Source organism: Triplophysa rosa, linkage group LG6, assembly GCF_024868665.1.
Source record: "Triplophysa rosa linkage group LG6, Trosa_1v2, whole genome shotgun sequence".
Lineage (NCBI taxonomy): Eukaryota > Metazoa > Chordata > Actinopteri > Cypriniformes > Nemacheilidae > Triplophysa > Triplophysa rosa.
Genome location: NC_079895.1, coordinates 4096939 through 4123482, shown reverse-complemented (window position 1 = coordinate 4123482; position 26544 = coordinate 4096939). Strand labels below are relative to the sequence as shown.

At 38.0% G+C, this 26544-nt stretch overlaps 3 protein-coding genes across 5 annotated transcripts in view; 1 reads left to right on the top strand and 2 right to left on the bottom strand.

Annotated features, from left to right (window-relative positions):
* dnajc10 (DnaJ (Hsp40) homolog, subfamily C, member 10) overlaps nucleotides 1-26544 on the bottom strand; it is a 255365-nt gene that overhangs the window by 90300 nt on the left and 138521 nt on the right. The window lies entirely within an intron of this gene.
* On the top strand, nucleotides 1425-20605 carry ppp1r1c (protein phosphatase 1, regulatory (inhibitor) subunit 1C). 3 transcript variants are annotated; one of them, XM_057336665.1, is made up of 8 exons: nucleotides 1425-1643; nucleotides 1778-1960; nucleotides 3706-3766; nucleotides 9689-9723; nucleotides 10080-10146; nucleotides 15819-16022; nucleotides 17840-17995; nucleotides 19054-20580. In XM_057336665.1, the coding sequence occupies exons 2-8, from the start codon at nucleotides 1880-1882 to the stop codon at nucleotides 19146-19148; spliced, it is 699 nt and encodes a 232-aa protein (XP_057192648.1). In that variant the 5' UTR covers nucleotides 1425-1643; nucleotides 1778-1879; the 3' UTR covers nucleotides 19149-20580. The 3 variants fall into 3 exon arrangements, with proteins under 3 accessions (XP_057192648.1, XP_057192647.1, XP_057192649.1); XM_057336664.1 differs by having other exon boundaries at nucleotides 1781-1960; nucleotides 19054-20579; XM_057336666.1 differs by lacking the exon at nucleotides 1425-1643 and having other exon boundaries at nucleotides 1834-1960; nucleotides 19054-20605.
* The window catches only part of pde1a (phosphodiesterase 1A, calmodulin-dependent), a 55479-nt gene continuing 49886 nt past the window's right edge, over nucleotides 20952-26544 (bottom strand). Inside the window, exons 11-15 of the mRNA XM_057336653.1 lie at nucleotides 25641-25761; nucleotides 25121-25202; nucleotides 24177-24291; nucleotides 23919-24106; nucleotides 20952-22684 (exon numbers count right to left, since the gene is read on the bottom strand). Coding sequence (XP_057192636.1) covers nucleotides 22413-22684; nucleotides 23919-24106; nucleotides 24177-24291; nucleotides 25121-25202; nucleotides 25641-25761 — 778 coding nt within the window. The 3' untranslated portion in view covers nucleotides 20952-22412. The remainder of the gene's footprint in view (nucleotides 22685-23918; nucleotides 24107-24176; nucleotides 24292-25120; nucleotides 25203-25640; nucleotides 25762-26544) is intronic.

The window sequence follows — 26544 nt, the reverse complement described above, 5'->3', positions numbered from 1 at the left end:
ACTTTTCAACTGTATACAGAACCAAATTGAGCATTCAGTTGCAGTGCACCTCCATTGTACGTAGAATCTTTAAAATGGCATAATTGCAGTCTCAATAAAAAAAGAAATTATTTGTATTTTAACTATTATTTTTCCATAAACAGCTTAAAATGTCCTCTTCAGGTGGCGTTTCAGACAGGCCACAGACTAATGACCTATTTCAAAGCAGGCAGGTGGATCAATAGCGGTTATCTCATTGGCAGATATCCAGTGGCCTAAGCAAAGAGTATAGGTGGCGTCTGTCCTGGGTTAGGGTGAGGATCAATACACGGTCACACTTTCAACCGTTCGATCTAAATTTACACCAGTTTCTTCCTTCTGTGTCATGCAAAACGATGGCACTACGTTGTATTCCCCTATAAGGTGAGGAAATCATTTAATTATTTAACCCAAAAAGGAAAATTCTGTCATCATTTACTTGCCCTCAAGTTGTATTCATTTCTTTGTTCTGATGATCACAGTGACCATGTTTTGAAGAATTGTAAAACCAGATACTGTAGTTCTGGGGCACCATTGACCACCATAGTAGTTTTTCCCCTACAATAGAGAGTCAATAGTGCCTCAGACCTGTTTGGCTACAAATATTCTTCCAAATATCTTTCTTTGTGTCCAGCAGAATAACGGACTTTCTAAAGGTTTGTAAAAAAAAAGGATTAGCAAACGATGACAGAGTTTTCACTTTTAAGTGAATTGTCCCTTTATGATATTAAGGGTGTACTGTATGAACGTGTTATATTTAAAAACGTCCCCACAATTATGGTAAAACATGTCAAAAACTGAAAAAGTACATTTAGTCGGTTTGCCTACAGGTATCTATCTAAAAGAAAACGCAGAAATAAATTAATCAAATCATGTTTTAATTTTAATTTAATGTTAACAGGTCAACTTTGTGTGAGGGGTAGGGCATAGAAAATGTCATTTGCCTGATGCAATGAAGGCAAAGAACCAGTTTTAGTTCCCAAACCTTTCAGTATTGTCAAAGCAGAACATAAAGAACCTTTAGTGCAACATGATCTGTGGATGTTAAAAGTTCCTCATTGAGAACCCGAGAACTATTAAAAAAACCTTCTTTACTAAGAGTTTATGGGGATGCATTATTTCATATTTCATATGCTTTGCACAATATTGAGTAAACATTTGTTTCCCAAGCACCCCACGCTTTCGATGTTAAATCCCTCGGTTCATAAAACGTCCCCTACTCTGCCTAAAAATAAACCCCTGCTTTACCAGGACAATGATTAATTCCCGTCTGAATAATTAAAAATGCATAAATGAAGTGCCGCCGTGATGGAGCATGTTATACATTATAAAGAACATCCTCTCGCCGCGCACTGAGCGCAATCCGGCCATGTGATGCGAAAACTGCCGACGGCATCCTGAATCAGTTTCATAAATAATGTAGAGAGCATCAGCAGGTCCCGACGGGGGCTTATATTGCATTGCTCTCAGTGTTGCTAATGATAGTGAGACAGCAGGCATAGGCACAGTGCCGATCGGAGCGCGTCCCGGATCACACAGACGACCCGCAGTCGGAGGCGCACAGGCGCGCACGGAAGGACATCTCCGCTTCGGCGTGTTTTTATGGGACACCGGACCGCAGAGAAGTGAGTGGGACAACACAGATGCGCATAGAAGTGTCTGTTGTGTTGTCTGCGTATCTGTGACTCTCTCTCTCTCTCTCTCTCTCTCTCTCTCTCTCTCTCTCTCTCTCTCTCTCTCTCTCGCTCGCTCTGTGGAGTAGGGGAAGGCGGGCCGTCCAAGAGCGAGAGGAAATTGCAGGGTCGGATAAGTAGGGTCCAGTTTGTCTTTCTCCATCTCTCTCCATCAGCTCGCTCTCGACATGGAGCCGAACAGTCCTAAGAAGATCCAGTTTGCCGTTCCGCTCTTTCAGAGCCAGCTGGATCCCCAAGCAGCTGAGCATGTAAGTAGAGGTCTTTTATTACATTGTGCCTAATGGAGACCGGCCTGTGGAGGTCTTTGGGTCCCACGGGACTTCTTTAAAGCATCAGATGTGTGCAGATTGCTGCCAAAATCAGTTTTATGATATGATGTCATAGATGATGGGCTCTGCGGTGCTTGTGCTGTGTAAATATATTATTTGCAGTCTCTTTATGTAGGTCATCGCTGGCGCATGTTGTATCTACTGACTTTAGAGTTTAGCTTCATATTTAAATTAATATGTAATGTGTATAAGAACATATTTACTTTGATCTTGTGGCTGGTGACTATTTCTTTATGATTTATACAAATTTAACCCTATTTTTGAACTCGCCACTGCTGTACACAAATACAGTATTCTATATTGGTTCAAACAATTCCATAGAAGCACTAATGATAAATCGTTTGGTAAACAATGCTTAAAATTAAGAGTAATATTGCCACACCGCAGGGCACGTGAGCTCTCCAAAAGTATTCACGACAACTATTATTGGGATCAGAAAGTGGCACATTCACAATGTTTATGATGCACTGTTATCCTTTATCACATATCACTTTTGTAAGTCGCTTTGGATAAAAGCACCTGCTAAATGCCTAAATGTAAACATCAAAATAAATGGTTAAAGATATCCGTGCATCACAAAAAAATTGGTTCTTATTGTGTGCCGGCTATAGTAAAAGCTCCTCATTGATGGCCCCGGCAGCGAGGCTGAATGCCAGGCTGTAAAAGTGTTTGATGTTGGATCACTTGCTGACAATATCATAACAGTTAAGTGCAGGACCGGTTTATGATGTTGTCGGATTGTCCAATCAGAGGCGGTCTCTCTCGTGCTGAGTAATTCCATCAGTGGCTGCTCTTTATTTTCCCAGCGCCTCTTTTATACATGAACCTGAAACACTGAATGTGACACTGATGTCGGTTCAGGCATGTGACACATCAGCATTGTTGGGTGTGCAGTTTCATGTTGTTCCACATGTGCTGAGACAGCATGTTGTGAGGTGTAAAAGTGATGTAAACCCAGCAGCCTTCTGCCGGGAATTGATCGTATTGATGTCGAGAGTTATGTCGGGTAAAACGGTCGGGATGGACATTTTACACGCATGCACCATCTGTTATAGTCGTCTGGCACTAGAAAGTACAATGGTAAGACTACCATGTGTACCATGGTTGATCCATGATATTCTTGAGTTAAAGAAAACTCAAAACAATAACTGAGTAAACAGAATGTTTCAACTTGTGATGATGAGCTGTGCGTGTAACTGCACTTTAAGTTGCTATGTTGCTTAGCAACTGTAAACAGTCTACGATTAACTTGACTTCATCACTGAGATTCACGTTTTAATTCATGCTAATATATTTGTTTATATGTTACATACAGTATTTATTTAGGTACTTAAAGGGATAGTTTACACAAAAATGAAAAGTCTTTCATCATTTACTCAAGTGTCATTTCAAACCATGACTTTCTTTCTTCAGCGATACGCAAACGATAAGAAGATATTTTGAAGAACGTTGGCCCCCATTGACTTCAATTGTATGGGCACAAGACCACTTTTCTCAAAATAACTGTATTCAAAAGAAGAAAAAGTCACACACAGGTTTCGAATGACATGAGGATGACAGCTTTCTAGTCAATGCATCATACCACGGTATTACCATTATACATGTAAATGAGGGAAAATATCATGACTGCCATTTTCCTTCTTTTTGTCTCTTCCTGACCACAGATTCGAAAGCGCAGACCAACTCCAGCCACACTGGTGATCTACAACGAGCCCAGTGTTTCAGGTAAAACCACAAAAAAGCCTCTATGGAACATTACAAACTAGCATGCTTCTTTTAGTGAACCTACGGTCTGTCGAGTGGAAGTTAACAAGGGCTTATTGAGCTACAGTCTTAGCTTATAATCTTCTTTGAAAACTAAACGTGCTGCGTAAAGAGAGACAGACCATTCAATGTATATTTCACAGCCTTCTAACTCTAGATATTTGGACATGTTAAAGGTCCAGTGTGTGTAATTTTTTGGAGGACCTATTGACAGAAATGGAATATAATATACATAACTATGTCTTGAGAGGTGTATAAAGACCTTACAGAATGAAGCGCTATGTTTTTATTACCTTAGAACGAGCTATTTCAATTTACACACCACGGCTCTCCTTAAATGGAATTTGTCATGTTGTTTCTACTGCTCTGCAGAGTGCATTTCATACTGTATATATGTTATTTCCTTCGACAAAGAAGCAAAAATGTGACGACATCTAGATTCTGCTAAATTTCATACACTGGACCTTAGCAAACATAATGCATTACGACTAGAACTTTTTCTCTTACAAAGGAAAAAAGATGGAGCATCATTTGGTCGTGCTGTTCAAGGTTTAGTTTTGAACAGAAATGTTGTTTATGTAAAGCCACGGGCTTACAGATTCATTTGAATTGTTATGAAAATAAACCCTCTCCAATTTTCATGTATAATCATTATATGATATTGCGGGAGGAGATGTGCTCTCTTCTGGTGTAAAGGACAACATGAGAGGTTTGGCGAGGTCATTTTCGAATGCCTGTAATCTAGCCTTGGGTTGGAACAGCACAACACCACACACTGTGAATGTGGCAATGGTCAACAAGCTGCTATCAGCACAAACAACCCACCTATGGCGTCAGCGTATGGGACCGGCCAGACTGTTGAAACCTGGTTTCTTATCGTGTTAGGCTGGACTTCAATATCTACAGATATGATTTATCTGGGAGTGAAATTCAGGGTTATCTGGGAGACTGATACAGTAAGAGTCATGACCTGTCAATTCTCGAATTGGAATTAATGAGTTAAATCTGAACTGGACACACCCAACATGATGTTGAAGTAGAATGAGAGGCAGAAATATAGAAATTTGGACAAAAATTGCATGTTTATTGCTTGATACGTACACTCATTTTTTACTCAACCGATTAGACATTCTGAAGATTAACACTGTTAAAACATCAAAACAAACTTGTGCAGCAGCACCACTTTGTTTTCAAAACCTTAAATAAATATCGACACAATCAAAAAGTATGCACTTTGCGTATGCACTTTGTTACATCAATTCAAATTCAGGACTTAAATTTGCATTGTAAATGTCATTCTGAATGACGCACAAGCCCTTTAGAATGCAATATATTAAACTGTAGTTTTTATCTGAGGATTTTTGCCATTAAATCTACATTATCTTAAGAGTTTTCCACATTAGCCAATGTGATGCCGTTTACATTAGCTGTCATGATCGTCTCAATCCTACTACAATTCAGCAGCCCATGCTCACGAGAGCTGTAAATAATTCTAGTACGGAGTAAAAACAAATGAGCTCTTCAAGTCATGTAAAAAACAATTGAAGAGTGCACATCAAGCCTCCGTAATCTTGTAGCTGCCAGTTATCATCAAGAATCATGCCACGAGCAAAGTAGTGTTTGTCATAATCAAGATTTCAATGAGAAAGTTGACATTACCACTTATTTTGGTCATTGTTTTGCAATCATGTACTTTTGCAATCATTCACAGCGTCGGCAGTTTTAAGTTTTGTGCAATGCTGTGGTTCACATCATCACCGCAACTGAAGTTTTAGATTTTTGTCTTTTTAAAAATCCAGTGTTAGCGGCATCTAGTGGTGAGGTTGCGAATTGCAACCAACGGCTTACTCCACCCCTCCCTTTTGAAGCACTACGGTGGCTGACACGGGACTAAGATGTCGTCAGGTTTTTGCTTCTTTGCCAAAGGAGATAACGTATGTAGAAACAACATGGCCAATTTCGTGTAATGGGACTGCGGTGTATGTAAATAGAAATAGCTCAATCTAAGGTAATAAAAACATAACGCTTCATTATGTAAGGTCTTTATACACCTTTGAAGACATAGTTATGTATATTATATTGCATTTCTGTCAATAGATCCTCCAAAAAATCACACACTGGACCTTTAGGGCAAAACTGAGGCCTTCTTTTAGGCTTCTGTGATTTTAAAGTACACCAGTGAAACAAATAGCGCTCCATGTGTGGCTCCAGAAAGATGACTGACACTCTGAGATAGGGTCGTCTATCCATCTGACTGTTTGGGACTGCAGAGCTTGTGTCTTACATGTCCAGCCGGTGATTCTGCCTGTGCATTCTGGAGTGATCCTGGCTGGAACATTGTAGAGATCACACACGCCCATGTTGTCTATGACTTGGCAGTTATGGCTGGTCTTCATGATACAGCTTAAGCAAACCATCTTGCTGAAGCCAGCACTACCATCTGCCAGTTCTGCTTTAGGAAATAGCCTTGTTATGAGCTTATGAATAAGATCTAACTTCCTCTGACTAAAAATGTCCTTTCTTTCGGTTGCCAGGCTGTCTTACTTAGCAAAGCTCTTCAAATCAAACTGGGAAGCGTTATTTCAGAACTGTTTGTTCTTACCAATAGGTTGCTAAAGATTAATGCATACTAAAAAAATAAGTATGTATGGTACTTTCAGGAGGAGTCGGCCATACAGTAAATGAGATGAGGTGGTAATGTTATCTGGATAGGCATCACACTTTCATCCAAACTGACTTCAAAAGTTGAAACCTACAGCCGTGGAAAAAATCCAAATTTTCATTTAATCAGCATTTCTAGATGTATTGTGGCCATTTACGTTCAGTGTCTGTTGAATTTCAACAAAATCAAACCTCAGGAGTGACATTACGTAAGTCATCCAACAGCAATGTGAAAGACTGACAGCATGACAAGACGCATGAAAACTGTGATAAAAATTGATGTTATCACATGAAAAATAATTGTTGAACTATTCCTAAATACATGTACAAACGTTACGGTTGTATTGCTTAAAAATGAATATGAACTTTTTTTTCATAAAAAAAGTTTTCTTTGCAGTATTTGAGGTCTGAAAAAGTACAGAGCATATTTTCTGTGATTTCGACCCGTTTCATTTTCTTCAAATAAATGCAATAAAAAAACAATATTTTTACTTGAAATTTGGGAGAAATATGGTTAGTACTTCAAAGAATGAAACAAAAATGATCATTTCACATATAAATAGTAAATTTAGAAAAATTGAAAAGAATTTTGAAATGGTCTCTTTTTAATCCATGTGTGCAAACCCATGACCTTTGCACTGCAAACACACTTCTCTACTATTTGAGCTACAAGAATATTCACTTGCAATACAACGGTAACGTCAAGCTACTAAAAACGACTAAAATCTTTCTAATGTAATTCAAATATACTTGAATTCAGCAGGTGTATGAATTAAAGCTTTCCACGAAAAGTACCTAATAAATACATAAAGATGGTCGGTGTTGCCCACACTGAAGAAATCCAATAACCATTAACCAAAACCAATTAACCGGCTTTACTGTACTGCAGCATCACTTCACACGTTGGCTTGTGTCTGTAGTATTGCGGTTTGCGCTGAGAACTCTTTATTCTTTCCTGCTGGTTTTGAATGTAGATGGCAGGGGCGTGTTGAAGAGGTGGAAACACATAGAGCCGCATTCACAAAACAAGCAGCTCTTTGTTTGCTTGGCATTTCTTCTCTGATCCAAAACATTTGAAATTGGTCCCTTATGAAGAACGTTTTTGAAGCTTCGTGAACTGACGTCACACGAACGCTCGCTGTCATAAAACTTGGCAGAAGTTGTTATTGTGGTTGAAGTTGTGATTTGCTGCAGTGTTTGCGGTCCAAACCTGTGGCTTTGGCAGGACGTTTTGTGCTATACATCTTTGTATTAATGTCCTTGTGTGTGGAGCCGGTGGACTTATAAAAGCACAACTCTTTTGGCTACTGTAGTTTACTGTGTACTTCTGGTTCTACTTAATATCTGATCTGAGGTCATCATCCAGGGTTTCTCAGACTCCATTTAGAGACTTAAGTGGCTGTTAGGTGAGGGAGTAGATATGCTCAGTGGATTTAAGAGAAATCAGGGGCTTTTAAAGTCTTTTTTATACCTTTAACAAGCGTAACGTCAGTCCACATCAGTGTTGGTACATACGCACCTCATAATGTATAATAGTTTTTATTGTATGAATACAAAACACAGACTGCAGTGTTCTTGTTTATTTATTTATATTTAAATAAACATTAATAAACGATTCAGAATTAGTTCAGTATACTGCATGGACCTCAGGTCTTTTGGTATTTATGCCACAATTAAAACTATATGTTATTGCGTTACGCGGAAGCAAAAAATCTGCAAACCAATAATGCCAGCAATTTTAACAAATACTTTTTTTTAATAACAGGTGTAGTTCATAATGTTACCTATTGTATATCTTTTCAAATAATAGTTGACAACAATACTTATATACTGTATATAATATTGCACAATATACAAAATTAAGAGACCATTTCAAAATGATTTTACGTTTTTCTGAATTTACTCTAGGTATGTGTTTAGGTAAACTGATCATTTTTGTTTCATTCTGTGAACTACTAACAATAATTATTCCAAATTTCAAGTAAAAATATTGTTTCTATTTGCATTTATTTCCAGAAAATCAAAACTGGAGAAACAGGTCAAAATTACAGAAGAGATGCTCTGTGTTTTTTCAGACCTCAAATACTGCAAAGAAAACAAGTTCATATTTACATTTAAGCAATACAACAGTAATATTTGTACATGTATTTAGGAAAAGTTTAAAATGATTTTTATGTGACCTGGATTTCAATTATTGCTGTTGGATGACTTTGTCACTCCTGAGGTTTAATTTGATGGATGGATGGATGGATGGATGGATGGATGGATGGATGGATGGATGGATGGATGGATGGATGGATGGATGGATGGATGGATGGATAGATAGATAGATAGATAGATAGATAGATAGATAGATAGATAGATAGATAGATAGATAGATAGATAGATAGATAGATAGATAGATAGATAGATAGATAGATAGATAGATAGATAGATAGATAGATAGATAGATAGATAGATAGATAGATAGATAGATGCAATGTATTTTCTTTACACATAACATCTATAATCTTGTTTCAAAACCTACTATTGTTTTAATAAATCATATCGAGCTCTTACGTCACTGCAGGATTATTTTTGGTGCAGCAAGTCCAGCAAATTCATTTTTCGTTAAACATCATTTTCAAAACTGAATTATCATTCAATAACAAAATATTAGGTTTACAGGGAATGATTCCAGATGATGTATTAGACCGAGCTTTTGAGATGCTTCCCAGAAGGGCAGATCCACACCATATGTACAAATGTACCAAGCACTCACAGAGAAGAAAACTGGCAGTGGAAGAAAAACGTTTTTGGAACACAATCCGTCAAGGACAATTTGGATTTATTGGATGATTTGGGTTTTTAAACGAATCCGCAAAATTGTTCTAGCAACCTTCCAATTCGTATCAGAACGTGAAAGTCTTTACTCCGCAAATTGCCAGTTGAGAAAGTTTTGTAGGAACTTTCCAGCATTTAGTCAAATAAGTCAGAGATCACAGACCCTTCAGCTAAAGATGGAGATGAAGTGGGTGGCGAGCTAGTCTGCCTGTCCTATGCACATACTGAATAAAAGAAAACTGATTATAGAATCTGAAGGAACAAACTGGTCCTCAAGCCCTGAAATGATATAGCTCCAAATTCGACATCATCATTTTTGCAATTCACATCAGTGGCACATCAATTACACACTTCCCTTTGTAGCATCAATAAGTCCCTCTGTTCTTTTTTCTCATTTAGGAGACGACAGGCAGACTTCAGGCAGTCAGATGGAGGTGAGTAGTCTAAAGCATTCCATCAGTCTACAATAACACAGACAAGATAAACCTCGCCACTTAAACAAGCGTTAGATTTGATCATTCCTGTCTCTCCCAGCACTCTATCAGACATCACAAGATATTTCTTTTCAGCTGTCTTAGTGGACATGAAGATCTGTAAGTTAAGCCTCTGGCTTCTGCCGTCCAGAGCTCTCTGTGTTAAGACGCGCAAGCAGAGGGCTTTGGTACGAGATGGATGGAGCTGTGATGCAGTTCTCATTGATTACCTGCTGGAGCGAAGCTCCTGAAATAGAGTCTGCGTGAAATCAGATACCCCCCTCTCTCACGCTGTGCTTTTCCATTGTCCACGCCAGACCCCGAACGCCCAGCTGTCTCCCGCCCAGAGAAAACAGAGCGTTTACACACCACCTACCATGAGAGGTACGAGCTCGCAGCCACTCAACGACACCATCTGCATATTCAATTATGTGACGTTAGGCACTTATGTAACCATATGCTACCACATGGGTCATTCCTGTTAAGTAGTACCTTTTAAAGTCTGTCAGGTTAGAAAATGTATATGCTTGCGTTGTAATTCGAGGATGTTGTTTTTCCACAAAATAATATTTAAGAATTTTAGAGATGCGATCTGGTCAGATTTTTTTTTCTTTTTTTAATTGTGTTAATTGCTACATGATTGACACAATGCCTAGAAAACGGACCAGTCTTAGGGTCATTTTGATATCATTGAAGAATATTTTTAAATGTTACCAATATTATATAGATTTTTTTGTAATTGTATTAAACTCAAGGAATAGCTTAGAGTTGCCCAAATAATCTCCCAAAACGAAAGAACTTTCATAACAAACATTTTTAATACATACTGTTTTATGTTTATGCTGTTGTTTTCCCAGCAAAATTATGTTGCTTCATTAATGAATTGCTATTTGTTGGAAGAATATTACAAAAGCTTAAGTGACAGTTCACCCAAAAATGAAAATTCTGTCATCATTTACTCACCCTCTGGTCATTTCAAACCTTTATGACTTTTAGAGATGCGATCTGGTCAGATATTTTTTTTTCTTTTTTTGCTTGTATGAATTGCTGCATGATTGACACAATGCCTAGAAAACAGACCAGTCTTAGGGTATAGGGTAACGGACCGGTCTTAGACCATGTCTTATCGCTTATTGCTCCCTAAACTCTTTGTAAGTCGCTTTGGATAAAAGCGTCTGCTAAATGACTAAATGTAAATGTAAATGACTTTCTACCTTCCGCTGAACACAAAAGAAGATATTTTGAAGAAAGTTGGTAACCGAACAGCACTGGAGCCTATTCACTTCTATTGTATGGAGACAAACAAACATTCTTCAAAATATCTTCTTTTGTGTTCTTCAGAAGAAAGTAAAATGATCACAGGGTGAGTAAATGATGACATCGATTTTATTTTAGGGTGAACTATCCCTTTAACAAGATAAAGTTATATTTATTTTAAAAACTATAGAATAATTACATATATAAAATATGAAAATATAACATTTCTATCTAACATGATTTTAGTCTTCACCGATTGTAAGTTTAATGCTTTTCCAACATATCATTGCTATCGGGCAGAAACATTGTATCTTCAAAAAACTGCTACTTTTTAGGAAAAAAACACTATTTATTAAATAATACTGTCTTGTAAGAGATGGCAAGCTCTTTTTAATACTTTTTATTGGCTACATATTTACATAACATGATCAAATGAAAAAAGCATGAAAAGATATTTTAAAGTTCACATAATATGGAGATTGGTTTCCATGCAACAGCGATACTGTATTAAGAAACATAGGCTGGGGGCATGAAAAGGTACTGCATACTAGGAATGCCTCATCTGTGCCATTTGTGTGTATCATCTAGAGTACCATCTTCTCCATTAACATTCATACACATTTTTCAGACTCTGACCCACACATTCAGCCCACTCAACAGACTACGCACACTGTTCTTGGTTATGGATCCGTGGCTAAAATTAATGCAGTTCCTCCCACATACATGCACACAATGTACGTTGTACACTACCAGTCAAAAGTTTGAACGCACTTACCGTAGCAATGAACTTTTGCTTAAATGCTTGAAACTAGTTTTGTAGACATAAAATAAATGATATGTCTATTTTATAATACTTGTATGTAAATGATATAACTACTTTAAACCAATTTTTTTCTCATGAAGTTGGCCAGTGTGTTAAGTGCTGCAAAGATACATAATTCCCATTTTTGAAGCTTAAATTTGAGTCAAAAATGGGCAAAATATTGATGATGATAATAATGAATAGTACTGAGGTGTGTCCAAACCTTTGACTGGTTCTGTCATCCACCGTTTTTTTATCTGTTTTGAACCATTTGGAAAACTTGTCTATTGTGAACAGTCAATTAAATGTCCAATATGAAATTTAGCGGCATCTAGTGGTAAGGTTGAGAATTGCAACCAACGGCTCACTCCACTCCTCCCTTTCGAAGCACTAAGGTGGCTGACACAAAACTTAGATGTCGTCACGCTTTCGCTTCTTTTCAGGAGATAACATATTTACGAAATGCACCAGTTTGTCCGTTTAGGGCTACTGTAGAAACAACATGACGAATTCCATTCAAGGGAACCCTCAGTGTATGTAGATAGAATTAGCTCATTCTAAGGTAATAAAAACACAATGCTTCATTATGTACAGTCTTTATACACCTCTGAAGACATAGTTATGTATGTTATATTGCATTTCTGTCACTAGATCCTCTAAAAAAAACCACACACACATAAACAGTAAACAAATGCTGGATCTTGTCTGCATTTATTTCATCATTTGTACTTTTGTTTTATTACCATGGATTTGTAAGCTGAATTTGTGTGTTCCCCTTCTTGGGTTTAGCTGCAGTGATTATATGAATTATTTATGGAGATTTTGGAGTGTTTTTAGTAAGCCAATAACTTTGAATTTAAGATTAGCTGGAGGCTGGTGGCATTTATTTTTAGTCTTTTGTGTTCTGCAGAAGAGATAAAGTCATACAGGTTTGGAACGAGGAATGAGGGTGAGTAAATTCTGACTGATTTTTCATTTCTGGATGAACTATCCCTTTAAACGTTTTACGTTCACCTTCGAGTAAAACGAGCCAATCATGAATCGTTAAAGATGAATGATGATTCTCTGGGGGCGGAGTTCTTACAGAGTATTGTGAGGAACCGTGAAAAAATGTTTTAGCATAAGTTGAGCTTTAGCAACAAAGTTTATACTACAGTTGATGTCTGGTTTAATTGTTGATCAGAAATATATTGAGATGTTGGCAAGCATTTTTACATTTATTCATTTGTATGAAGCAGTTTTAAAGATAACTGATATAGACAGGACTTGAAATAACTGCAGAGACTGCCCTTAAAGAGACTTGCTAGTACCAGACGAGAATTTTCCTCCTCTGTAGCTCTCTCTACATCAGTTCACGTGCAGTGTTTGGCGTAGATGAAATGGGGGTGGGAGAGAGAGAGAGAGAGAGAGAGAGAGAGAGAGAGAGAGAGAGAGAGAGAGAGAGAGAGAGAGAGAGAGAGAGAGAGTGCGAGGAAGCGGGAGAGAGAGGAGAGAGAGGAAGAGAGAGAGAGAGAGAGAGAGAGAGAGAGAGAGAGAGAGAGAGAGCGAGGAGAGAGAGAGACAGAAGAAGGGAGAGAAGCAAAGAAGAGAGAAGAAAGAAGAAAGAGAAGGAGAGAGCAGAGAGAGAGCACAGAAAGGACGGAGGACGGAGGAGGGAGCTAGAGAACAAGGGAGAGAGAGAGACGGACGCGGACGGGAGAAGGAGAGGAGAGGAGAGACGAGGCAGAAGGGAGAGAGAAGGTGAGCGAGGAGGTGTGGAGAGGAGACGGAGAGAGGAGAGAGAGAGAGAGAGTGTGAGAGCAGATGGATGAGAAAGAACGCGGAGACCAGGAGAGAGCATAGAGACGAGAAGAAGAGAAGACGAGTGCAGAAGAGACAAGAAGAGACGAGAGAGATAAGAGACGAGCGAAAGGAGACAGAAGGGAGAAGAACGAGAGAGAGAGAGAAGAGAGAGAGAGGAGAAAGAAGAGAGAGAGAGAGAAGCGAGCGAATGAGAGACGAGAGAGAGAGAGAGAGAGACAGAGAGAAGAGACGAGAAAGAGAGAGAGAAGAGCAGAACAGAGAAGAGAGCAGAAGAGAGAGGAGAGAAGAGAGATGAGAAAGAGCAGAGTGAAAACGACCAGACGAGAGAAGAGAGACGAGACGAGAGAGAGAGAGAGGAAGAGACGAAGAAGAGAAGCGGAAAAAGACCAGAGAGAGGGAAGAGAGAACAGAAGAGGGAGAGAGAGAGAGAGAGAGAGAGAGAGAGAGAGAGAGAGAGAGAGAGAGAGAGAGAGAGAGAGAGAGAAAGAGAGAGAGAAAGAGAGAGAGAAAGAGAGAGAGAGAGAGAGAGAGAGAGACAGAGAGACAGAGAGAGAGAGAGAGAGAGAGAGAGAGAGAGAGAGAGAGAGAGAGAGAGAGAGAGAGAGGGTGGAGTCTCCCTCGCTGGCTCATAGGCAAGGCCATTTCCTGGCACATACGTGCTAAATTCACATTAGCCTGAGCTATTGATTGTAGTGGAGTGAGGAGGGAAGATACATCATTCTAGAAAGACGACTTTAAATGGACAGCCTGCCGTTTTGAACAAACACTCAGCATCCTTTTGGCCATCATGACACAGAAAGAGTTTTAGCATGCTAAGCTCCCAGATGTGGCCGAGGCTTGATAGTGTCAGATTAGTTCAATTGTGTAAAGACTTGGTCGTATAGCCAAAGAGTGTAAAAGTTTTGTGGAAATGCTGTGAATAGCTACTCGGTTTAATTGGTGTGTTGAACTCTTTCCAGAGTAAAACTGCTGAGTATAGTTTGTGATGAGTGAGCACTTGTTCGTAGTGTAGTTGCTGTAGCTGGAAGAATCTGGTTTGATTTTGCTCAATTTCCATTAGATGAGCATGCCTTCCCTAATGAAAATAAACCATGGTAAAGTTTGTGTACTGCATTTTTACTGCATTTGTAATACAACCATAGAAAAAAAACAGAAAACTTTTTTGCATGTTCTCACCACAGGTGATGTTTCAGGCTTTTCATCAGTAAAACCACGGTAACCACAAATTTTGTGTTTACTTATATGCACAGTAGACATACATATATTATGTAGACAGAAACTTTTACTTTGGATGCGATTAATCACGATGAATCATTTAACAGCCCTAGTCTCACCACAGTCACCATAGTTTAACCGTATTTTCAATAAAACTGTGGTAATACAAATGGTACTCGGTACGCCAAAAATAACCATTTATTTTTTAAGAGTTTGTGATCATCTTTATTTTACTTGGATTCAAAATGTTAGTCTTTTTTTCTTGGTAAACGGTTTAATATCACATCAGACAGTCAGAAAGCTCTTACTGTAAGATGCTCTCAGAACTCTTCATGAGACAGAGAGATGCTATATCAGTTTACAACACATTAGAGCTCTCTACTCTGATAAATCACACAGAAATATTGGGCTGTTGATGAAAAAAAAACATTGACAGCCTAACTAGACGGTTTATCTGGTGCAATTATAGCTAGATATACATTTTTATATGAACTATCCTCAAAAAGTACGAATATAGAGAAGTACATCTTTCACCTATATTGCGCGTGTTTTAAAATTCAATCGTAAAATAAACGTTTATCAAAATTGTACATAATCTGGAATTTCACTGAATATACCCCATATTCAAATTATTAAACCATAGTTTACAGGAGTCAAAGCATTGCAACCACACATTTACATTGTCTCACTGCAATAACTATAGTTTACCCATGATATGTGTTGTAACACTATGGAAATTCAATTTTATGGCATTAAAACCCCAATAAACATACTACACTTTTACTATAATAAAACCGTGGTTTATTTGATCGAACTTTCATCATACAGAATGCATGCATCTCATAAATCATTCATTTTCATTTGCTTCATACATTTGGATGGGCCACAGAGGTCTCACACACACTGCACGCCTGTCGCCTGTGCTGATAGCCTGTGTCCACTGTGTGGCGCTGTGCTGTGTGTCCTGTGTTGAGTGCAGAGCTGCAGCTGGTGGTGGAGCAGCACTTTCAGAGGCAGGAGCAGCAGGAGGCGGGGCTCTCTGACAGCCCAGACACGCCCAGTCCAATCACAGCGCAGCATTATGCCAACGCAGCTCAGTGGGCCAATCACAGCAGTTCAGAGCCCAATGGCAATGAGTCTTATGTCAGTTCTGAGGGGCAGCCAGGGAGCAGTGGGGCTGGGGGTAAGTTCTGGGAGGCGGAGTGATAACACAGTTCTTTTGAACAGTACAGCTTGGATAGCACGACCCCTAATATACTGTATGTGGAAAAAACACATTAAGGTCAACAAAGAAACTGCAGAATATTATGGAGTGTCCCAAATGAAGTACTAAATGAACAAATAAGTCAGTAATTGTATGTATGTACAAAATATGATATATAATTAAATATATTACATAAACATATAATATTAAATACACAGAAAAAAACTGGAGACCATTTTTGACTCAAATTATTGTCTTAGACTTATAATATATTTAATATATCATATATGTATATATTAAATATATATCGAATTTATTAAATATTAGTATGCCTAAATATTAAACTTTGATAATTAATTTGTTAATCATTATAAGCAATCATTTTGTACTTTTTTTATGAAAACACAATCATTACTTAACTGTATCTACTTATAAAACAAATCTTTTAAGAAAAATCTGTTTGTAATCCAAAATACACGTTTCGGTGTTTAAACCAACATTTATGTGTAATGTGTAAAAAAATCTGATTTAAATGAAGGAAAGGTTTTAACAATAATTGTTTTCATAAGCTATTACAAAACAGATGGTGCATGTCATTTTTGATTTATTTTCAAATAAATCAGTACAATTACTGTTCATTTATTGATTTAATTAATTTCTCAATTCAAAACATATCATGTGCATGAGTATCTAGCATAAAGGTTCACAATTAAGAGATGTAGAAAACTAATTTCTTGGACGGAAGATCTGCTGGATGTAACTGACAAGAATTTTCTGTCTCTGTCTCTCCTCCACTTTCTTTTCGAATTCTCATTCCTTTTCCCCCGAATTATTTTCAACATTATTATTGCCATTGCTTTATATATTCATATACAGGAGACACAGCAGACAACACAGGAAGCGAGCAGAAAACCTTGAGCAGCCCTTCGTCTATCTCTCGATAGCCATTATCATGTACCTGGCACACCGTAGACCCCCTTCACACATTTACTGCCCCCTCCACTCTCTGGACTCTAAATAAGAAGATGCTCTTCCTTCAAATACACACATTATATTTCTCATCTCTTTCTGCCGTCCACAGTGACACGGCTTCTTTTCATCTCACTTTATTTGTGTAAAAAGTAATGCTTGTTCTTCACTTTCCATTCTGTATTGAAGTGGTTTGTTTAACTATTTTTTAAATGGCATTTGAAAAATGTCAATTGTGTATCAGTGGCATCAGAATTGCAGACAGCGTATTTTTTATCACTTTCAAATCAATTGTATGAATTTCCTTGTGGGTTTTGAGTTTGTAAAAGTAGAGACGAATAAACAATCAATTACACAATTTTTTGAGCTTGAAATAAAAAAAACACGGAATGATGTAAATATTGTTGAGTGGGTTCTGTTTGTCTCCAATACTTGTCTTCTCTGACAAATGTGCTACAGACATGTAATCTGCTTTACAACGCTTGTAAGATTGAAATGTGTCATTTTACATTTCGCTGCAATATGTTTGTTTATGTGGTTGTAAAGTATATGAGCTTAGCCAATGGTTTGTATTGATCGATTAGTTTATTTTTGCGTAAATCCTTTTTTATACTAGTGGCAGAAATGTCACACTTCACTTTTCAAGAAAAGACTTAACGTGTATTATAATAGTATATATTCTCCTTCACGATATAAGATCTCCATCAACGTTTGAATGTCTTTGAGCTAGTCTCTTGTCAAATGGTCCCAAAAGGGTAAACCGGGTCCTTTAGCGGCTGTGACACTGACTGGTGCATGCTGGGATTCATGTTTCACTCATCCTGCAGGTAGAGAGCACAGTGATAACCAGCAAGAGGAGAGAGAGAGCCACCATCCGCCCAGACTCTCTCAAAAACAGCTCGACACGCTGTCAGAAGAACCTGGAGACATGTTGCCCCGACGTAAAGATACACCCTACCAGCACCAGCCGCCCTTCATACCAGGTAGGACCAAATCTTAAGCACATATCACCACCACAGAAACAGGTGAAGTTGCTACACTTTTGAAGTTGAAGTAACTTTAAATGTGAAAACGTATTTTTTAGCATAGATGCAAAATGCCCACCATATTGAATGAGTCCAAGCTGACACTGCATCTGCAACCGTATTGTTACTGTGAGCAATCGACCGTTCCAAAATGACGGATGCTTGACGTGTCTGGAGTGGTTGCATCTACATAATACATATCTATGATTTTGTCCCTTTGTCTTTAAAGGGACAGTTCACCAAAAAATGAAAATTGTGTCATGAAATACTCACCCCCCCCCCCCCCAAGTCGTTCCAAACTTGCATACATTTATAAAAAAAATAAAAAAATACACACAAATAAAGATATTTGGAAGAATGTTAGCAACTGACATCTCTGGGACATCATTGACTACCACAGTAGCAAAAAATGACAGTGGTAGTGAAAGGTGCCCCAGAACTGTTTGCTTTCCTTAATTCTTCAAAATATCTCATTTTGTGATCAACTGAATGAAAATCACAATCACTACACTCTTAAAAATAAAGGTGCATAAAAGGTTCTTCGCAGTGATGCCATAGAAGAACCATTTTTGGTTCCACAAAGAACCATTTAGTGAAAGGTTCTTTAAGGAACCACCTCTTTCTTCCCTTTTGACAATCTGAAGAATGAAACGTGAAACAGGATCTTAAAGGTTCTTTATGGAATCATTTAGACAACAAAGGTTCTTCTATGGCATTTTATTTTTAAGTGCGTATGGTAGTCGATGATGTCCCAGAAATGTCAGTTGCTAACATTCTTCCAAATATCTTTCTCTGTGTTCATCAGAACAAAGAAATGTATACAGGTTTGGAACAACTTGAGGGTGAGTGACAGAATTTTCATTTTTGGAGTATCTTTGGAGACCAAGCAGAAGCTTGGAAACAGAAGGAACGCTTACCTGACTTTCAGCGAGGACTACTGAATGTTATGTCATCATGTTAATATTCACAAGCTGCTGTGGTTTATAACGTAGGAATCAAATCTGTGCTTTTTACAGGAGTGAAGTTGCTGAAAAACCAGACGGATTCTTCCTCACCTTTCCAAGAGGACGAGGAGACCGGTGATGAACTAAAAGACAGTTTGAGGGAGTAACGCTGTGTGATAGATTATACAGCGAGGTGACGTCATTCATAGTATTGTGTTCAGGAGCTATTTTAGTTACACCTTGTTACGATTTTTGAAGTAACATGTTTTTTGAAGTAACATGTTTTTTGAAGTAACATGAATGTTGGAATTGTTTGCAGGTGAAATGTCTCTACAGTAAATGCAGTTATTTCACTCCAAAATGATGTGGGCTACAAAGGTGTGAGACCGCACGAAAAAACACTTCTCCCCTTTAAACCTGAAAAAATATGTTAATGATTATGCCATTTTAAAAAAGTTTCAATGTGATAATCTGATACGGATAAAGCTTGTGATATTGGCCATGTTTCATAGTCACATTTTCAGCCTCAGCTCAATTTGTCAGTAAAGCAAAAAGCTAAATACAAGTACTAAAACACTTTTCAATTCAACTTTTTACTTTAATTGTTATACTGATAATATAATATTGTATTAAAGTAGTCAAATGAGTTTTCTCCAGTGGTCTCAGACTTTTTGTTCCCGCTCTTTATTATTATTTCATATTTACTCTGATTCTGTTGATGTATTTCATCGCGTTTTGGATCGTCAGTGTTTTCTATGAACTTAGTTTATTGTACATAAATAATGATACAAATACATACGATCACAAAACCATTGTTTTAGCATCATTTCACGAGTTCGCATTAACATGTAATCTGATAAAATAAAGCATATTTGGTGGAGGGCTCTGAGCTCGGAATTTTGGCCCGAGCCCTTTTACTGGGATAGATGCCAGTAGAGAGTGAGGCGATGGGGTGGAGGAGGGATGCTGCAAAAATTGTCACGAGATAGAGGCGAGGGACAGCTTTATATAGCAGCATCTCTGCGCTGATTGGTTGGATTACATTATCATGCTCCTCGTGAACTTGGTTAAATAAACTTCATATAAAAGAATTGCGAAGCCAATCACATCCTTCGAGTGAAAAGAGCTTGAAGCTTTGTTAAAACCTCTCACAAAAGCAATATTTTTGTAGTTATCTTATGGCTGTGTGTTACATATGCAGACGTGACTCTGAAGTCCCACATGGCTGTTGTACAGCTGACAGTCTTTCACGAGTTCATGAAATGTGGGCATCATACATAGCGTTAAAACATGTTACATATTCACATGATAAATGTTACTTTGGATCCTCTGTGACATTCACCCATTTTTTAATAATCATCAGTCAAGACACTGTGTTTTTAAAAGGTCACAGTGAATTTTGGGGCAGATCTAGAGCTCTTTAAAACACACATTGTGGTCACAGACAGAAAAAAAACTTTTTTGTTGTTGTTTATCTGTGCATTAAATATTTCACCCCAAAATCAAAAGAATAACAAGATCAATGCTTATTTTTTGGACCATAACACGTTTATTGTTATGTTTGCCATTTAATGCTACGCTTTAAAAATATATATTTACTGTAATGTGAGAGAGAAATTTCAGTTGCAAGTATTTAGACATTATAGCAATATTTGTTTAACAGAATTTAATTTATGTTTAATGGAAGTTTTTTTTTTAAACGGGATCAATTCGATTACTGTAACAATAAATATTTTAAGCGTAATTTTCATAAAAATGGCAATGCAAAAAATGTGGGTCCTAAGAATAAGCATAAATTTCTTTATGCAAAATATTTTCTAAAACAGATTTTTGCCTATTATTTTTAAGTGATGTTTTTCTGTTTAATAAACTTACCTGCTACCAAATGCTTTTAGTCATTATTGTTGTATGTGTGCGTGCGTGCGCAAAACTTCAATCAGATCTTGAAAGAATTGACAAGAATTTTGCTTATTTTTGCAGTTTATGTCATATATAATGCAAAAATCGATCAGTATTTCACATAAACTTTATAAAACATGACACAGTGGTAGCATATTACCTCATGAAGGTGTTCTGAGAATGAACAGTGTGAAAAGAGCTATGTTCAGAAAAAGCACTCTTACTAAGTATACTACACAAAGTATGAATGGAAAACATTCTACATTTGTTAAACGTGCAGTACAGAACAGAGAACACTGTATCCCACAATGCAATGCGCTCAACTTCACTTTCTATTTCTAGCAAGACAAATCGACCGGACGCTGTGATTTTTACTGTAACATCTTGTTCTTGATGGCTAAGACATTTTTACACACAATGGATTAAAAAGTCCAAACCGTTTCGGTTTCCAAGATGATAACATGATGCACCCAGGTGTTGACAGCATGAGGTCATGACTACTACTGTTTGAAACGTGATTGTTGCATAATGCTTTCTGTTCACTTACTATTAAGAATAGTAGGTATTAAACCAAATAAAATGCACAGTATTTAGTAAGCAAGCTAATATTTCCTTCTGAACACAGCCACCACTGTAAATACACTACAGATCAAAAGTTTTGGATCATTTGACTCAAATGTTTCCAGATCTTAAAAATCTTTTATGCTTTTTACGAATTCTTTGCTAAAGATTTCAATCGTTTGGATTTGTTACTCAAATTTTTTTTTAAATAAAAAGAGTAAGTGACCCTAAACTTTTGGCCAGTTGTGTATGCAACATTTTAGACACTGTCATGTGCTATAATACTTGAGTTTATATATTTAAAGGGACACCATTCTGTTCATTTGGAGAATATGGCTGATGGGACTGATGGCTCATTATTTAACTGGTAGCATGTTATTCTCACATTTTACATCTGCACATACAACACGTGTCTTACAATAAAAACCTCTCTTTACACATTGTTCTGGAAACTGGTAGTGAATAACATTCATACGTCTACAGAGACACGGGTGCCAGAAAACGCAGTCAAATATTCCTGATCTTCCGCCAGTTCTCTGGCCTAATGTGTCGTAAAAAGCAGGACCATATCGAGATAATGCAAAACTAGTTGTGATGCAAAGTGTAGCTGCGTAATCTTTAATAAATAACAACACAGTCTACAAAAAACGATTGACAAAAAAATAATACTAATTGAAGAAACGGAAAAAAGCCTGGGAAACAGATAGGTAGCGTTGCGATTCTGGGACTCGCTAAATCCTCCCCAGGGGCTGGTAGAGGGCCGTCTCCTGCGAAAACACAGTCGCCATGACAACACTGCACACTACCATCTCCATAACGATGCACGGAGTTGCACCGTGGACGTTCCATTCGTCCAAGATTATGACAGCGTTACAATACAATGAGGACAATGCTATGTACATCGTCCTTGGGATTTAAAACACAGCGGAAGCCGCGTTATAAACATTCAGCTTGACGCTGACGTTGTGGCGTCAGGCGGTTTTACCGTTCCAAGGCAGAGTTTCTGAGCTGTGGTCCTCGGGGGAACCTTCGCCCTGGCCCTCCGTAGGGGACTGGGAACTCTGAAGATCCAAAGAGTCTTGGGAAGAGTGAGTCGAGTCTGTATTGTTGAGTTCGTTCAAGGACTTCGACTCAGAATCGTGACTCCCTCCTGCCGGACTGCTGTGGGACAGCGTGACCTGTGCGTTCCTCATGGGCTTCTCTTCCTGTTCCGAGATCCTCTCGTGTTCCTTATTGGCCAACTCTAGGGATAAAACGGGAAGTGAGATCATCCGTGTTAACATTTTACTCGGGTTGCAATAATTGACTGATAGAGTTCATGTTCACTCTTAAAAAAAGGTGCTTCAAAAGGTTCTTCGATGCCATGCCTTTAGGTTCCATAAAGAACCTTTAACATCTAAAGAACCTTTCTGTTTCACAAAAGGTTCTTTGTGGCGAAAAAAGGTTCTTCAGATTATAAAAACGTTAGAAAGAGATGGTTCTTCAAAGAACCTTTGACGGAACGGTTCTTTGTGGAACCACAAATGGTTCTTCTATGGCATCGCTGTGAAGAACATTTAAGCACCTTCATTTTTAAGGGTGTTGGCGTAAGGTGTGGTCTGTCAATTCAAACATGGCGGCATGTTGATAACTTCACGTCATTGGTTCTTGTATCTTTCATGAAATATCAGGAACCGATAAGATTTGAATTAAGCCGGCGACAAAATGGACTTTTCGTTCCATTGACTTCCATTCATACGCATGCGAATGCATCAGACCGGAAACGCAAGCCCATCCGAAGATATTTCGCATTTCGCTGCGTAGCAAAGTTCAAGATTGGTGACCTCTGACCTGCGAATTCGCGTCAAGTGAAGAAGATCAAAATGTCCTCTCGTAACAGAAATGTCAAAAATGGAGGAATCGCCCCCGCCCATTTTCGTACCACCGTCCTAAGGAACTTCGCATGCTCAAAGCGGCATTATTTGCCATATTTGAATTTACCACAAGGACAATTTAGTTTCAATTTGCTCGCTTGAACCCAAAATATTAGCCCTTTTCTGACACACGTCTAACATTTTCCTTAAGACATTTATTCAACCACAAAGTGATGAACATTTGAATTAAAAAACTTTGAAAACTTACTAAATGTAGACTTGTACATCATGTACATATCATTTTGGATGATCTGTTTCTTTTAAAGACAAATTGCTATTGTCTTAAGTCTTGTGGACAAATCAAAATTCTCTCAAAATATTTCTTTACCAAAATGTACATATGTTTTAAGTAGATGTGTTGTTGAAGCATGTAAAAAAACAGTCACCATGTGCCCAATACATGGGAAAGCATTCCATGATGCACCTCATAAAGTTGGTTGAAAACGGGTGGCTATGTTGCGCTTTGCCATTATTTGTGTTATTTAATAGTTTTGATAACTTATTCTAAAATGAGTAAACTAGCAATAATAAAGAATGAGTAGATGTGTCCAAACACAAACGCACCTTGAACTGACAGCTCCTTCCAGCGCTCCTTGTTGTTCTGAATGATCTCAGAGAGCAGATGTCGGATTCGTTTTTGGTCGATGCTCCTCAGCGAGTAGTCCGTAGTGCCGCCCTGATCGTCGTTTGAACCCAGACCGCTGTGTCTCTGTACCGACTCCACCACCGCGGCCGAGCCCCGTCCCGTCGTGCTGCGCCACACAAACCACATCAATGATCCATGAACGCCTTCACGATACTGAACATGTGACCGTAACTCACCTTGATCTATGGACACCACCAGATCTTATAGCTTCCTCTATGAGCGGACTGATGATCTTCTCCGTGGTGTCAACCAGAACAGAGATGGTGGGCTCCACGATAAAATCGATGAACCCTAGGAAGTAAAAAAAGGAAACCAGTCATTCATTTACCCTGCTAGAAAATCATTAGCAGTAAAAGATTCTCATCCAATCAAGTTAGCATCATTAAATCAAACTATACATTCATTTTACAGTCCATCTCGAGATCGTGTTATTCTCTCTACAGCCTCATGGTGGCAGTAAAGAGCCACATGTATTTCTGTGGTAGTTCAGAGACCGCTCTCTGTTCACACGCCAGCACCTAAAATCAAATTTATCTTTCGAATCTCATCTTTATCACTGACTTTGCACAATGTCATCTGGCAAGTAATGAATTCTGAACCATTTGTTCACACAGTGTGCTAACAGTGAACAGGTTGCCATAGTGATGATGTGAGCATCAGCCTGATGCCAAGACGCAAAAGAGAGTGCGACGGGAAAGGATGAAAAATGACATTACACATGTCATTATAGCGTGTTGACAAAATGTTTATATGCTCTCCAACTTGTAAGTCGCTTTGGATAAAAGCGTCTGCCAAATGAATAAATGTAAATAAATGTAATTATACATTTGCTGTGTTGTTGACATATTAATATCATTTAAATATAAAATAAATTGTTATATTATAACCAAACACAGTCTGGAAGTTAACTTCAGGCCAGGCATGTGCATCCTTTGAAACACACAAATAACACAAAAATAAAAACAAACAAAACTGTTCGTTTCAAATCCAGTTTATTAAAATCATAAAAACGTCGCAGTTCAGACTACAAACTATTAACCAGACTTGAATCAACGATTTTGTTTCTGTCCGTATGAACAAATTCTCACTTCTCAGAGGTTGTGTTTGTGTATTTGTGTACCTATCTGAGACTGGGCAATCATGGTGGCTTTCCGATCACACAGAGGAGAAAATGGCAGCCCTAATTCTGCTTCCTTGTCACCCTGTGGAGAAAACAAAAGAATCAGAAGCAATTACTCCCTCACGCCTGTTAAAAGCCTTTTGAGTGTTGTGATAAAACGCTCCTTTTCTCCTCAATTTGCTTGAAAAGCAAAGCAGACATCAAGGACGAGTCTATTCAAACGCTGCAGATTACAGAGCCAAGCGGATGAAAAAGATTACACACGAATTGTTTCAAATCAATTAAAATGATATTTTTGAGTTAAGCTGCAGATTTTTCAGATATTATCACCTATTGCTTGTTTTTCTGTTATCGTGTAGCACAAGATGCGTAGGAGTGTGACGCCCCTGGAAGCAAAGCATCACCTCGGATGCACTTGAGCTTCCTCCCGCTAAACGTGTTTGCATCCGCAGTGTGTGTGTTTATGGCTCTGAGGGTATTGACGGTGCATTAGCAGATAAAGATGATCATGTGAATATACCTGTCTGAAGAACTCCTCCATCAGGGCTTGCGTCCAACGGTAGTGCAGTTTCCAGCCTTTAGCGGGGTGACTGATATCTGCCGCGTGCAGCATCAGAGACATGGCTTTAGCCTTGTCTATGCTGAAACATTCACAGACAGATTCATCAGTCCGAACCTTGATCACACAACTTTACATTCACATCTATGCGTTTCATTTGTGGTATACATTTTTTATTAGTATGTGTGTTTCCTGGATAATAGGGCTGTGTATCGCCAACAATTTCACGAAACGATACACATCTCGATACAAGGCCACGATACGATGCGTATCCCGATAGCCTTTTATTACATTTCTCAGATTTACGGCAAAATATATTGATTTTAATTGCGTGCAATAGTTTTATAGTGGATAAGGCAGAAGCAGTGCTGCATCATGTGTGTGTTGAATAATTGTTACACAATATGTGTTGCATAATAATTGGCTCATTTCAAAAGTGCTGCAGAATCGATACGGAGGCAGATGTTTCGATGCACGCATCGTCAGGAGCTCACGACGATGTATAGCCGTATTGATATTTTGATGTGAGTGAGTTACTTACCACGTAAATTATATTTAAATTATAGGTAATATGCAATAAATATAATACATTTTTATTTATTCTTTCTCTCTCTGACAGCAAACATAGCATCACACTTTCACATTTTCACGTTTGCATCGATGCATCTGGCAGATGCTTTTATCCAAAGCGACTTTCATTGCATTCAAGATATACATTTTTAGAGGGTTTTTTTTGTTTACTAAACTTAAAAACTTTAAAAACGTTCTATTGAAATCAAATGAAATATATGTTGTCCTAAACGTTATTGGAAAAACTTAAAATAAACGAAAAATTAAAATGTTCTCAAATAATCAAAAAATAAAA